Here is a 15,211-nt window from a genome sequence, read left to right on the forward strand (position 1 = left end):
GTCAAGCAAAGAGGCACTGAGTTTGAAGGTAGGCTTTGAAATACAGCCAAAGGTACACCTTCAATTGACTCAAATTATGTCAATTAGCCTATGAGAAGCTTCTAAAGCCATGACATCATTTTCTGGAATTTTCCAAGCTGTTTAAAGGCACAGTCAACTTAGTATATGTAAACTTCTGACCCACTGGAATTGTGATACATTACATTTACATTACATTTTAGTCATTTAGCAGACGCTCTTATCCAGAGCGACTTACAGTAGTGAATGCATACATTTTTTGTACTGGCCCCCCGTGGGAATCGAACCCACAACCCTGGCGTTGCACACACCATGCTGGCGTTGCAACCATGCTCTACCAACTGAGCCACAGGATTATAAGTGAAATAATCTGTCTGTAAACAAATGTTGGAAAATTACTTGTGTCATGCACAAAGTAGATGTCCTAACCGACTTGCCAAAACTATAGTTTGCTAATAAGAAATTTGTGGAGTGGTTGAAGTGGCTGAAAAACAAGTTTTAATGACTCCAACCTAAGTGTATGTACATGCATAATGATCTGCATGTCACTGTGTCAGTAAGGGAAAACACTGCATGAAACCTACTCTTCAGTTAAAACACACACTCTCCCTCCCACACTGTCTCCCTCATATTAAAACACACACTATTCTCGCTCTCCCACAAGCACTGCTCCCAACTTTTAATAGGTTAGGCCACAAACCAAATTTAAGGAGCACCAGAAAGAAATTGATTTGTGATATAGTTTAGGCTTACATTAGGCCTATATGAATCCTACCTTTAAAGCACATCTCATGAGTAGCAGACTCCTGTGCCAATCAAATTAGCCTAAACCTACTGTACAGTACCAGATTGTTAGCTAGCTAGGTGACATGACTGAACAACGTTTGTTATCAAACCAATCATTTGTGATCCAGGATTAGTTTGAAAAACAGCCCGCAACACACTTTGTGAAACTATATAAAATGCATGTGTAACTCGATAGAAAGTCAAATATGCCCCCCCCGTGGAATCGTGATACCACTAGGTATTGTGATACTTGGCCTGGTATCGTTAGTAACATTTTGGTATCATGACAACACTAATACAAACCTTAGAATGTATTAGAAAGAAAAGAATATAGGCTAACACAGCATGGTGCAACTGGTCTCCCCGAGCGGCGCAGCGGTCTAAGGCACCGCACTGCAGTGCTCGAGGCGTCACTACAGACCCGAGTTTCTTCCCGGGCTGTATCACAATGGCCGTGATGGGGAGTCCCATAGGGGGCGCACAAATTGACCCAGCGTCGTCCGGGTTAGAGGAGGGTCTGACCGGGGGGGGGGGGGGGGGGGGGGGGGGGACTTTAAACAGGTAGGGCAGAATGTTATTTTATATAAATAAATAGGTAGTATCATACGAAATGGAACTACAGTATTTGAAAATGTTGGTATCATAAGTATGACATTTTGGTAACATGATATTACTGTGGTACTGGTATACCATGCAACACTAGTGTGTATCACAAATAATTAAATTAGGTATGTAAGAGGACCCATTTCTTCGTTAACCGCTCAACACAGAACACCTGCATGTGCGCACTCCTTCGGGAAAATATCCTTGCAATTTTACTCAGCCATGTTCAACGGTATTCTTCTTAGTATAAAATAATGTAACGCTACAGGAATTAGAAGAAAATCTTATCTGCCAAATGAACTGCTGTAGCCCACGGCCATATAGCATAGCTAGATCAGAGCCTAACATAAGACTCAGAATATTCCATTCTGTTCTTCTGAAATATGATGAGAGAATATAGCCTAATGTTTCTTTAGCCTAAATTAAGTAATGGATTTATTGTGATGGTGCAGGCTATAATAAATGGATTCATGTTCCCAAGATCTGCATCAGTGGCTTGCTTGAAGGCTATGCGTGGAAGCCCTGAGACGCTAAAACGTGTTTATGTTAATTAACGGTAAATTACCGTGAGACCAGCAGTTATTTGAGTGACAATTACCGGCTGGCAATTTCATGACCACCACAACCCTAGTTAGGGCCAGAGAGACTGTACACACACGCACCACTGTCTCACCTTGTTGAGCTCTTCTATCCGCCGGATCAGCAGTGGGTTACTGGATGAGTTTTCAAAATAAACATAATCTGTTGAGGAAAAGGGGTGGAGGGAAGAGAAGTAGGAGGAGGGAGAGAGAGAGAGAAAACACGTCAGTAGTCTTAACAAGGTTAGCCTACTCTGTATAGCCAACAGACAGAGACAGCGTCAACTGTACTCTTGCGGAGTGATTTGGCCACCTGGACCAATGGATGACTTCAATAGCTTGTACAGTATATCAAAACACTATTTCCAATATTATCTTCCCATTCTTTGTCCTCTGCATTTCTAGCTCCCTCTCCTCTTTCCCTCCGTCTGTACGCTTGACCCAGCTCCTCTCCTTTCACCCCCATTCCCCTTGCTCTTGACCTAGCCCCTCTCCTCCCCCCTGCAGTCCTCCCTCCCTCCCTCTTGCTCCTCTCCTCTCCTTCCTTCCTCCCTCTTGCTCCTCTCCTCTCCTTCCTTCCTCCCTCTTGCTCCTCTCCTCTCCTTGTTCAGGCCCTGGGCTTAGTAGAGTGCGTGCCTCTCCTCTTAAACCTGCATGCAACTTGACTAATGTCAGATTATCATACCCCACACTTGATAGGCTGCCTGGAGCTAAACCCCTCCCCTCGTCTCCCCCTTTAGTCTCCCTCCACTGTCTGTCTATCCCCATCCTCTCCAGTCCCCAACTCTACATCTCGTCTGACTGAGCAGGTCTCTGCTCTCCTAGGAAATAATATAAGTTTGGGGTCACTTAGAAATTCATGTTTTTGAAAGAAAATTAAATTGTCCATTAAAATATCAAATTGATCAGAAATACAGTGTAGACATTGTTAATGTTGTAAATGACTATTGTAGCTGGAAATGGCTGATTTTTAATAGAATATCTACATAGGCATACAGAGGCCCATTATCAGCAACCATCACTCCTGTGTTCCAATGGCACGTTGTGTTAGCTAATCCAAGTTTATAATTTTAAAAAGGCCATTTGATCGTTAGAAAACCCTTTTGCAATTATGTTAGCACAGCTAAAAACTGTTGTCCTGATTAAAGCAGCAATAAAACTGGCCTTCTTTAGACTAGTTGAGTATCTGGAGCATCAGCAAATGTGGGTTCGATTACAGGCTCCAAATGGCCAGAAACAAAGAACTTTCTTCTGAAACTCATCAGTCTATTCTTGTTCTGAGAAATGAAGGCCATTCCATGTGACAAATTGGCAAGAAACGGAAGATCTCGTACAACGCTGTGTACTACTCCCTTCACGGAACAGCACAAACCCCCCCCCCCCCCCCCGGTTCATATAAACAAAGAGCAATGTAATAAATAAATTACATTTCAATAATCTTTAAAAAGTTCAGACCCCTTGACTTTCCACATTTTGTTAACTTGATTAAATAGTTTTTTCCCCCTCAAGCTACACACAATACCCCATAAGGACAAAGCAAACAGATTTATAATTTTTTTTTTTTGGGGGGGGGGGGGTAATTTATTAAAAATAAAAGATGTAAAAGTATCACACTTACACAAGTATTCTTTCCCTTTACTCAGTACTTTGTTGAAGTACCTTTACCAGCGATTACAGCATTGAGTCTTCTTGGGTATGACGCTACAAGCTTGACACATATGTATTTGGTGAGTTTCTCCCGTTCTTCTCTGCAGATCCTCAAGCTCTGTCAGGTTGGATTGGGAGCGTTGCTGCACAACAAAAATGTTCGATCGGGTTCAAGTCCAGGCTCTGGCTGGACCACTCAAGGACATTCAGAGACTTGTCCCCAAGCCACCCCAGTGTTGTCTTGGCAGTGTGCTTAGGGTCGTTGTCCTGTTGGAAGGTGAACCTTCGCCCCAGTCTGAGGTCCTGAGCGCTCTGGAGCAGGTTTTCATCATGGATCTCTCTGTACTTAGCTCCGATCATCTTTTCCTCGACCCTGACTAGTGTCCCAGTCCCTGCCGCTGAAAAACATCCCCACAGCATGATGCTGCCACCACCATGCTTCACCATAGGGATGGTGCCAGGTTTCCACCAGACATGACGCTTGGCATTCAGGCCAAAGAGTTAAATCTTGGTTTCATCAGACCAGAGAGAGTGTTGTTTCTCATGGTCTGAGAGTCTTTAGGTGCTTTTTGGCAAACTCCAAACGGGATGTCATGTGCCTTTTACTGAGGAGTGGCTTCCGTCTGGCCACTCTACCATAAAGGCCCTATTGGTGGAGTGCTGCAGAGACGGTTGTCCTTCTGGAAGATTCTCTCATCTCCACAGACTAACTCTAGAGCGCTGTCAGAGTGACCATCGGGTTCTTGGTCACCCTCCTTACCAAGGCCCTTCTGCCAGCACTAGGAAGAGTCTTGGTGGTTCCAAACGTCTTCCATTTAAGAATGATGGATGCCAGTGTTCTTGGGAACCTTCAATGCTGCAGACATTTTTAGGTACCCTTCCCCAGATCTGTGCCGACACAATCCTGTCTCGGAGCTCTACGGACAATTCCTTCGACCTCATGGCTTGGTTTTTGCTCTGACATGTACTGTCAACTCTGGGACCATTCCAAACCATGTCCAATCAATTGAAAATTGTATTTTCCACAGGTGGACTCAAAATCAAGTTGTAGGAACATCTCAAGGATGATCAATGGAAACAGGATGGACCTGCACTCAATTTTGAGTCTCATAGCAAATGGTCTGAATACTTATGTAAATAAGATCTGTTTCCTATTTTTTATAAATTTGCAAAAAATGTATAACAACCTGTTTTCTCTTTGTCATTATGGGGTATTGTGTGTAGATGAGGATTTGTATTTATTTAATACATTTTAGAATAAGACTAACATAACAAAATGTGGAAAAAGTCAAGGGGTCAGAATACTTTCCAGAGGCACTGTACATGTCCAGCCATGCACTCACGTGTGTACTCCTGTAGCAAGTACACTAACCAACTCAATTTGAGCGGTTTACTAATGGGAAACATGCAGCGAATCTTACACTGAACATGCTCAACCACAGCCTTCAAAAGAGCTCGAAAATGTAATAAAAAACATACAGAACAGGCAAACCTGCCTGCCCGTCTCTCCAGCTCACTCTGTCAGTCTCTCTTCCTGCCTGCCTGTCTCTGCCAGCCCTTGCCTACCCTCCTGCCAGATCAGCCTGCATGTGCCCACAGCCAGCGTCTGCTACCCCCACCCCTCCCCCACTGCCGGCCTCAGCCAATCATGCGCCATCACTACCCGCCACGTCACAGTGCAGTCAAATTCCCTCAGAGCCAATCGTAGCATGTAGCTGAGCCCCAAAGACAGTCTGTCCATCTATCTCACTCAGATAGGTAAAGAAAATGCAGGGCCTGTTCTAACACTAGCCAAACTTGGTATGATCCTCCATACTGTCTGACTGTTAGAAGGCATAGCCTCCACCTTTTTCCTATCTGAGCAGTGTGTTCACCCTCTGTCAGAGAGCCTGTATCAATTCTGCTGCCAAGGAGATGCTGTGTATCTATGCTGTCTACCACAGTTTGGCTCCGAGGAGACACAGTGTACAAACGTCTGTGTTGCCACTGGTCACTTGTCATTTTACCGTCACAATATGTTCTCTGCTGGGAAAATGTTCCGGTTATTGCTGCGGATCGAAATCACATCAAATGTATTAATAAAGCCCTTGTCACATCGGGCTTCTGTATAAGTACTGAGAGCAAGCAACGCAGAAGTACATCACACTCAAGGGGTCAGTGATTGACATTTCCACTGAGGGACACTTGCTGAAGATATTGCTGCTTTCTGTCCTTACGGTCTTCCTTTACCCAAACATCGATCCCATCATGCACTCTCTGCATGACATGCAGCCAATCACATTTGTAAGGAAGATTCCATGTGATAGTGCCATGGGGGGCTTTTACCAAAGAAGAGCCAATCCAACTGAATAGTAAAGCTTGTCCAAGCAACCAACTACCTGGATCCTCTCCTGAACTTTGACCCCAGGGGGCCTGAGACTACACACCTACAGGGAAAGTGGCCATGATGACAATTTGGTGCTCATTCAGTGCGTGTTAGCCAAGACAATAAGCTGAAAATGCCAGATTGATGCTACTGATCAAGCAACTTTCCTCTTATGCCAGAGACAGGAGATCAGTTTAGGATACTATGATGTTAGTTCACAATAATGCTGTGTGACTCCAAAATGAAAAACAACCAACAACCATACAGACCCTTGTTTTTATCATTTCCTTTGGGTTTTGGAGGGTAAAATGGTCAGGGACCCTAAATGCCAGATGAGGCTCGCTCTCCAGAAGAGTGATCTACAGAAAACAAAGACAAATAAGTGATCTATCGGAAGGAGTAAGGGTAAATGGACTTTGGGGTAGAAAATGTTGAAGGCCCAGAAGAGTAATCTGCTGTGGGAAACAAAGACATTAGGGCCTAGCTAGCCTACTGTGTATGTGTGACAGGCTTTGTCCACGCTTCAAGGCACCTACCCAGAGTGGCATCCATTTGATCCTGGACCTTATTAGATTTCAGTGTACTGCCACCAGCGGTTCGACATTGAACCAAAGAGCTGAGGCAACGACTGTGGTTGTAGGGCCAAACGGGACCTAAAGGGAATGTAGCAGGTCAGAAGAGGACTGGCCACCCCTTGGAGCCTGATTCCTCTCTAGGTTTCTTCCAAGGTTACTGCCTTCTAGGGAGTTTTTCCTAGCCACTGCGCTGAACTGCCTCTGCATTGCTTGCTCCTTGGGGTTTTAGGCTGGGTATCTGTAAAGCACTTTGTGACAACTGCTGATGTAAAAAGGGTTTCATAAAATACATTTTATTGATTGACATGGCTATTCTAAATAATTTCTCCCTCTAAAATGTAGGCTTACCTTTACCATCTTGGCACTGATTGAATGGCTATTCATCAGAGGTTCTTGAGAAACTGTCAGACAGTTCCATCAAAAGTCCATCATTTCTAAAAATGAGTGCGCCGCTGTAATGAATCTGCTGTCAAAAAGTTGCATTCCCCAGCTATCAATTAAAATGATCTGCCGTAAACTACTCTGTGGCACTAACTGTGTGCACAGCAATGAGTGGCTTGAATTCCCCACTTTCCAAAACAATGAAATGGGTCCTCTATTGAGCAGAATCAGCATGATAACAAGCAGACAGACAGAATAACTGTTACCATTTCTGTACAGTGCCAACTAAACTCTATATTTTAGGAACACTAGCGTGACAGAGAGTTGTCTCACAAACAAACAAATGATTCATAAACAACTGAAAGCTAACATGAATTAATAGTTAGAGGGTAGGCTAGGCTATTGTTGTTACATAGTATTGTTTCCTCTATGTTAAATAAGTAAAAATGGTTTCCTCTATGACTGGTCCCATTGACCCCATCCATCACAATCCACATCTGGTGCTGCTGACACACACTGTTGGGGTCAAACAGAAACATTTTCACACCAGCTGACAATGAATGAAGCTTGGTTTAAAACCTGTGGCTCGACTAGACTACTGCTGGATACAGTTACCAATTTGTTGACAAACTACTTTAAACGTATTGCAGGGGAGTGTGACACCGGACCTCAGCATACTAACTATTCCCATGCACTGAACGAGCCAGGTGAGTCGGAAACTCATTTAAGTCAACTTCAACCCGAGTAGACTAACCTTGCTAGGTAGCTATTGTTATTGTAAAGTTGTACATATTATGAAACGCAAATGCTGATGAATTTGATATAAACTCAAAAAAGGTCAGTCTGATATAATACAGCTACTTTGACTAGACAATAGGCACTATTGTACTTTATTATAAATCTGAAAGTACAACTTCAGAGACCAGCAGCAGTTAATAACGTTATCGTGCTCTGCCTCAAAATACAAAATGCCAAATAGCCTGTTAGCCAACTAATGCGTTAGCTAGCCGACTGGCAAGCCAAACTTTACTTTTAAAAGCGTATCGTTGAATAATTATTTTAATAAAAACTAAAATGTTAACTAAATCCGACCATATTGGTTTGTGTAACAGCAGCGATACGTTTAGAAACAACGAGGGGAAAAAAACCCGGGGTCCCTACGAGACTCTTCATCACCATCCTCCTCCTCCTCAGTCACCATCATCTTCATCACTGACTGAAGCACAAGGCACTTTAGCTTTAGGAAATAAAAAAAATAAAAACGGACAAAACCATGGCTGCAAAACCCGCGACGAACCAGGGAGAACGCGACATAAAGGACACTAAATTGTCCATAACTGTGTTCCCCTTACCTCCAACCCGGTACATGTTCGCTGCCATGACTGCCCCGGGTCCTGGCGTCTCCAGGTAGGGCTATCTCTCGCAGTAGCCGTCGCTGTTACCACTGCCGCCGCTGTGTGTTGGAAAATGGTGGATTGATCAATACGAAGCAGACTAGCCAAGAGATCTTAAAGAGACAGTACGCATTATTTCTCCAAAAACCCTACTTCTCTGGGTAGGCCTGCTGTGTTTTTAATTGAGGCGGACTTGAGTTCACCCGCGTAAAATGTGGATACAGTTCGTAACAAAGCGGTTTCCCCTGGAAGTCAGTGCATGAACGAGGAGGGGCCACTATTCAGCATCGTTGTGTTATTTCAAAACTAACGGGAACATTTATAAAGTATTACACTGTTGCTGTTTGAGTAGCCTACAAAAAAAATAAAATACATTTGATTGTGGTCTGTTCATATCTCCCTCTGTCTAGCCCGCTCAACCTCACTGAAGCCAGTTTCACTGCTTTTTTTCATCTCTAATCAGAGACTTATTTAGACCTGGGAAACCAGGTGTATGCAATTAATTATCAGGAAGAAGAGAAAAGCAGGCTCCAGATCTCTTAGGGTAAGAGTTGAATACCCCTGGTCTAGCCTATTCATTGTCCCATCATCTTCAAAGGGAAGAGAGAGATGGATGGTGTTGTAGTTTTTAACTAGGCTATTTAGTAGGCTATGTGTTTTCAATTACTATCAGACAAAGTATAGTTTAATTCTCTTATGATCACTCCTTTGTTTTGTAAAGGATAAGAGCAAAACAGAGTAGAGTAGAAGACTATGATTAGGCAACACATGTCCTGGACTGGTAGGCCAACACTGATGTCACATAACAGCTCATTCTGAACTAAATTAGGTAAAACATCATTAGGGGATTTGCTGTTTTAAAACAGTTTGATAACGGCCTTAGGTATCCACTATCCACACCGTAGTCTTTCTGGTTTGGACAGCTTCATGCCTTACAGAACTGGGGTGTGTGTTATAGCCTATGTCTGAGTCCAAGGAGATGTAGCTTGCTGTGAAAACATGATCCTGGGTGGTCTCCTTAGAGAGAGAGAAAGAGAGAGAGAGACAGACAGACAGACAGACAGACAGACAGACAGACAGACAGACAGTGACACAGAGAGAGAGAGAAGGAGAGAGAGAGAACAGAGAAAGACTGGGAGAGAGAAACTCAGGGAGAGGAGAAAAAGAGAGGGGTGAGAGAGTTTATTTTTTTTACAGAGCAGAGAGTCTATTCCAGGAAGACGGGGCTTCCTCTGATGGTGTACTGAATCTCTACCGTGTTTTAAGAGGTGATTTTCAATGTAAATTTAGGCATGGAGTAATTCCCCTGGTGTACATCTGATCTATACCATATGGCAGAGTTCCCAAATAGGTGGCCTGCGGGCCAAATTCAGCCCGTGTGTGATTTTGTTTGGCCCCCAAAGTCACCTGAGAACAAAACAACATGAGCTCAAAGTGATTTTAATTTAGGAAATCTGTTCCCAAGTATCCCCACACATAAGAAGAGTGGCATATGTGATCGTATATCCCAATGTAATCAAGGTTTGAAATTATTATATTTTTCTCAAATACTATATCTGTTTGAGATTCTGCAGTGTACAAATTATTTATAACTCTGTTCCGGCCCCCCAAAAAAAGAAAAAATAGACCCACTGCCGAATGTAACTGAGCACCCCTTCCATATGGAAAGCTCAACTACTAGGCCAAGCGTCTGCAGTCATATGACCATGGTAAGCCAATCACAAGTCTCTATATATATTTAACCACCAGTGCACTCAAAATGAAGTCATTCTTTGCAACAGTAGAGAGGGATACTATTGTCTACTTGCACATTCAAGATTAAGTAACTTTGTGTGTGTGTGTGTGTGTGTGTGTGTGTGTGTGTGTGTGTGTGTGTGTGTGTGTGTGTGTGTGTGTGTGTGTGTGTGTGTGTGTGTGTGTGTGTGTGTGTGTGTGTGTGCGCTTGCGTATATGCCACTGTAGGCTGGCACTTCTATACTTTTACCGACGTTGTGGCCAGTGTGTTGTAATTATAACTAGACAGCATCTTCCTGTGACTACACAATCCTAGCCTACATTCATCAGAGATCTAACCCAAGCAAATATGCTCTCAATTTGAACAAGAAGAAAGTTGTTTCCAACTTGTTTCCCTGTTTTATACTACGAACTGTGAGTGTGCACGTGCGTGTGCATGTGTGTATGCACTCGTGCATATGTGCGTGTGCGTGTTTGTAGGGAACAGGGAACTGTGAACAGGAGTTCCTGCATGATGCTCTTTGTTTTCTTGGCTGCTCTCTGGATGCTGTGCAGACGTCTTTGATTGGCTGGCTTCTCTTCCAGATGTTGGTGATGTCAGAGCGCTGTACAGTCCTGGTGTTTTCCCTGAGGTTTGATTTCCAGAAAGATACTGGGCACGTTCCAGGTTGACTACATTACAGTCGTGTTGTGGACACAACCACAGTGTCAGTGAGGATGGCTTTGAGATAATGGATAATGGGATTATTGTTACTGCACCTTGCATTACTCTGTCCCTGTACTGGTATGAATGAGACAGCAGGTGGCACTGTTGTCCCATTTTCCATTACTTCCATGATGCACTAAGATGCAGTTTCCTATATTCACCAGCAGAGATCGCTACAAACGTATTTCCCACATTGTCCTCACATGCTCCCTTGACAGCAGTGCTGAATGGACAGCAGACAGGGCAGGCTGTTCAGGCTGTGCAGCGATCCCTAAGGATCCAGATATGACACTTCATTAATTGATTTATTATGTATTTTGGGGCTGTTTGAGTCACACAGTCAGTGTTATTCCGACTGAGGCCCAAACCAGCCAACAGAGCTTTAGCCTCTGCTGACCTCCATTAACATCATTTTATTAATTGAGGCACAGCATTTTTCATTTCCACCATTATTGACCTCGCCTTCCTGTTCCTTTTCCTGTTGGTCTGTTAGATTAGGAGGAAGAAAGAGGTTTGTGTGTTGTGCGTGTGTGAGAAAGTGTTAATGATAAAGGTTGGCAGTTTGGGTGTGGAGAGACAGTCCATGGCAAGATAAGGGCAGTGCCATGAAGGAATGTGGTTATACAAGGTCAGTGGAGATTTCACTCCTTACCAGAACCAGCATCTCAGCCTATGTTGTGTTCAGCAAAAAATGGCACTATTTCCTTCAGAAACCCTTTCATCATAATTATTAAATATACTGAACAAAAATATTAACACAACATGCAACAATTTCAAAGATTTTACTGAGTTACAGTTCATATAAGGAAATCAGTCGATTTAAATCAATGAATTAGACCCTGGTTGGGCCTGGGAAGGCACAGGCCCACCCACTTGGGAGCCAGGCCCAGCCAATCAGACTGAGTTTTATTACAGACAGAAATACTCTTCAGTTTCATCAGCTGTCCGGATGGCTGGTCTCAGACGATATTCCAAATGCCTGTATCGCAGAATAATATATCTATTTTTTTTCTCGTTTTTATGAGCATTTATGTCTGCTTGCTCTCATGTTGTTCTTTTGGTCTCGTCTCATTCGCTCCTTCTGTGCTGTCCCATTTACACCGTTGATTTGTATAATGACGAGATGCTCATGTCTAAGCCCTAACAATGGGAGTCGTTGTCCCAAAGGCGAGAAGGCAGGCGACAAGCTTAGGTTCAAAATAAGCGCATAGAAACGTATTGGGCTGATTTGGGCGAGAGTGAAACCTCTTGCTTCGCCTCTTTCTCCCAAGCCCCTCTCCCTACCACTCACAACAACAAAGATGAGAGATCCCTTCTTCCTGATATTATTTTACTGTATTAGAGGAGAAGTTAACCTTTCGGACCATACCCTGTTTATGTTTCAACTCCTAACATTTTGAGAAGAGCAGACACTACTAAAAAGGATGTACCAGTGAACATTCATTCTGACAGATGAATGCTCAGTTGGTCGTGCGCACATTACGGTACCACGTATCGCTAGCAGCATTTTAGTCAAATAAAGTTTACTATACTTGCTGTTTAGTCTGTGTTTTATAAATGTGCAATACTCATAAAACAATTATATAAGGAATTGGCAACTCGTTCTCATTCTGAGATATAAGGTAGGCCACTTGATTTCAACATCTGGACAAAGTGGACAGGCTAGCATGCTGTTCAAACAGTTGGAGACAGACAGAAGGTTGGTGTTTATAACAACTGTTTTGCCTTGTTAGCGGAATTCAGAGCTTGTGAAATTATACCTAGATCCAAGTTGGCTGAACTCGAAATATAAATACTAGCCGGCTACTCACTGGCACGTGGGCTTGTCCTTGAGATATTGTTTATGAGGCAGGTGTTCATTTTCTATAATATTAGGGAATGTACATTATGCTTGGTTCTGGTTAAATTTGTAACAAAAAGGGCATTTTTATAGACAGACCTGAAAGCCAGATCAGTGATTATTGCAAAACATAATTCAATTATTAGTGTGTCTTACGTTTGTGTAAGGCATATATTCAGCCTAGGTATAATTTCAAAAGCTCTGAATTCATTAGATTATTGCTGACTGTTTTAAATGCTTTGTATTTGACCTTTAATTGTACATCAATGCTTATTTAGAGTTTTTATACAGTACCAGTCAAAAGTTTGGACACACCTACTCATTCAAGGGTTTTTCTTTATTTTTACTATTTTCTACATTGTAGAATAATAGTGAAGACATCAAACTATGAAATAACATATATGGAATCATGTAGTGACCAAAAAAGTGTTAAACAAATCAAAATATATTTTATATTCTTCAAAGTAGCCACCCTTTGCTTTGATGACAGCTTTGTTAAACAAAATATATTTTAGATTTTACATACTTCAAAGTAGCCACACTTTATTTAATAAAGAATAAATAAAGATAACATTTGCCTTGATGACAGCTTTGCACACTCTTGGCATTCTCTCAACCAGCTTCACCTGGCATGCTTTTCCAACAGTCTTGAAGAAGTTCCCACATATGCTGAGCACTTGTTGGCTGCTTTTCCTTCACTCTGCTGTCCAACTCATCCCAAACCATCTCAATTGGGCTGAGGTCAGGTGATTGTGGAGGTCAGGTCATCTGATGCAGCACTCCATCACTCTCCTTCTTGGCCAAATAGCCCTTGCCTGTCATGAAGGCAAAGGGTGGCTACTTTGAAGAATCTCAAATCAAACTTTTTTGGTTACTATATGATTCCATATGTGTTATTTCATAGTTTTGATGTCTTCACTATTATTCTACAATTTTTGCTGAGGTACTCGAAAATTGAAGCCCCTTGGGTGCTGCCATAGAGTTACATTAGAAGTGCCCATCCAAGAAGGCTCAAGGTAGTTGGCCACAGATAAAATTTAGTCAAATCATGTTATATCTACCGTAGCTTTGATTGGACTGATCATGTCAACATCATACCTTCAAAATCTTAGCTAGCAGTCATCATCATGATTCAAGTCGAAAATCTACTGGCAAATCCTTTTCAATCCTTGTCATATGAAGAGAAATTATGGATAAAATGTATCGGTGCTCATCGGCCATAAACATTACACAACAAGTTGGAAATTGCAAATTCAACAATGAGTGGTTTGGAAGGAATCAGTGGCTAACTGCAAGCATTGCAAAGCAATTACTAGCCTGCTATTCAGTGGAGTGGGCGTGTGGTCCCAAGTCTGGGTTTAAGGGTCTCTTTTCCAAGCTTAAAAAAATAAACATTCAACATTGGCCATGCTGTCAATCCAGCATGACTTCTGCCGCGTTCAGAACAACTGGAAACTCGGAAATCTCAGACTTCAGGGAGTTCAAGACAACTAGAAAATAAGTTTTGAACGGTCATCCAACTCGGAATTCCAAGTCGAGAACTCAGGCCTCTTTCTAGAGCTCCGACCTTAAAGATGACTGACGTCATGATTCGGCCTTCTTTTTTTCAGAGTTCCCAGTTGTCCTGAAAGCACCATAAAGTGAGCACAGCTGTGCCACCTTCCTGTTCAAGTGAGCACAACACAAGGTGAGTACAAAAATGTATTGTATGCTGCCACATAAATGATGTAATATGCCAGGGAGATATGTACACTGTAGCTAAGAAGTAAAACTAAGTGTATGTTGTGTAGTAAGCTGTTAGTAGCCTGTGCTGAACAGATAGTTATATTGACTACGTCTGTCCTAGCTCGCTCATTAACGTCTTAATCGGAATTACGGATTGCCTCTTATCCGCTCGTCATTCCCTTATGCCATGGTTTGTACATCCAAGTGTCAGTAGAAACCACATTTGTTTAAGCAAGTCAGGCATATCAGCTGTTTTTTTAAAGGCAGTAAATTAGGCCGAATGAACTGTTTTGCTGCCATACAAGGCTCTGCTGATAGCCAGGTGTACCAGTGGTAAGGTGTTGGGACTCTGCTGTTGGGACAGCTTTATTAAGGCCCTAACAGTTTGTGGGCACCGTTTGTGGGCTCCGTTTGTCACCGTTATAGTGCAATTCATGTATTGTTCAGTGTTGTGTTGTGTAGTGTAGTGGCTTTGCTGGCATGCATACATTTTTTGGGGAGAGTTTGCCCCACAAAGATTTGCATGCTAAAATCGCCACTGTGTACAATGACAAAAATATGACTAAAACATTGACAACTTCGTCATGAAACATAAGGAAACAAATACTGTACAGTTCTTGCATTCACTCACAAAGAAGGATAAAACATGTTATAAAACCGGAGATTCTCTGCACAGCCATAGGTAGCGAGCTGAACTTGGGAGTGTCACGTCCTGACCAGTAGAGGGTGCAGTTGGGTCAGGACGTGGCAGCAGAGTCTGTTTATTTTATTGTTTCATTAATTTTGGCCGTGTGACTTCCAATCAGGCACAGCTGTAGAGGGTTGTGGCTGATTGGGAGTCACACATAAGTTGCCTACT

At 42.7% G+C, this 15,211-nt stretch overlaps 1 protein-coding gene across 3 annotated transcripts in view; it reads right to left on the bottom strand.

The window, feature by feature from the left end:
* mta1 (metastasis associated 1) overlaps nt 1–8,583 on the bottom strand; it is a 41,418-nt gene extending 32,835 nt beyond the window's left edge. The window contains exons 1-3 of one of the 3 annotated variants that reach the window (XM_029729581.1): nt 8,501–8,581; nt 8,306–8,406; nt 2,081–2,148 (exon numbers count right to left, since the gene is read on the bottom strand). In XM_029729581.1, coding sequence (XP_029585441.1) covers nt 2,081–2,148; nt 8,306–8,333 — 96 coding nt within the window. In that variant the 5' untranslated portion in view covers nt 8,334–8,406; nt 8,501–8,581. Of the gene's footprint in view, nt 1–2,080; nt 2,149–8,305 lie in introns of all 3 variants that reach the window. The other 2 variants (XM_029729582.1, XM_029729580.1) reach the window with 2 other exon arrangements.
* Nucleotides 8,584–15,211: the final 6,628 nt, after the last annotated feature.

Source organism: Salmo trutta, chromosome 33 (genome assembly GCF_901001165.1).
Source record: "Salmo trutta chromosome 33, fSalTru1.1, whole genome shotgun sequence".
Lineage (NCBI taxonomy): Eukaryota > Metazoa > Chordata > Actinopteri > Salmoniformes > Salmonidae > Salmo > Salmo trutta.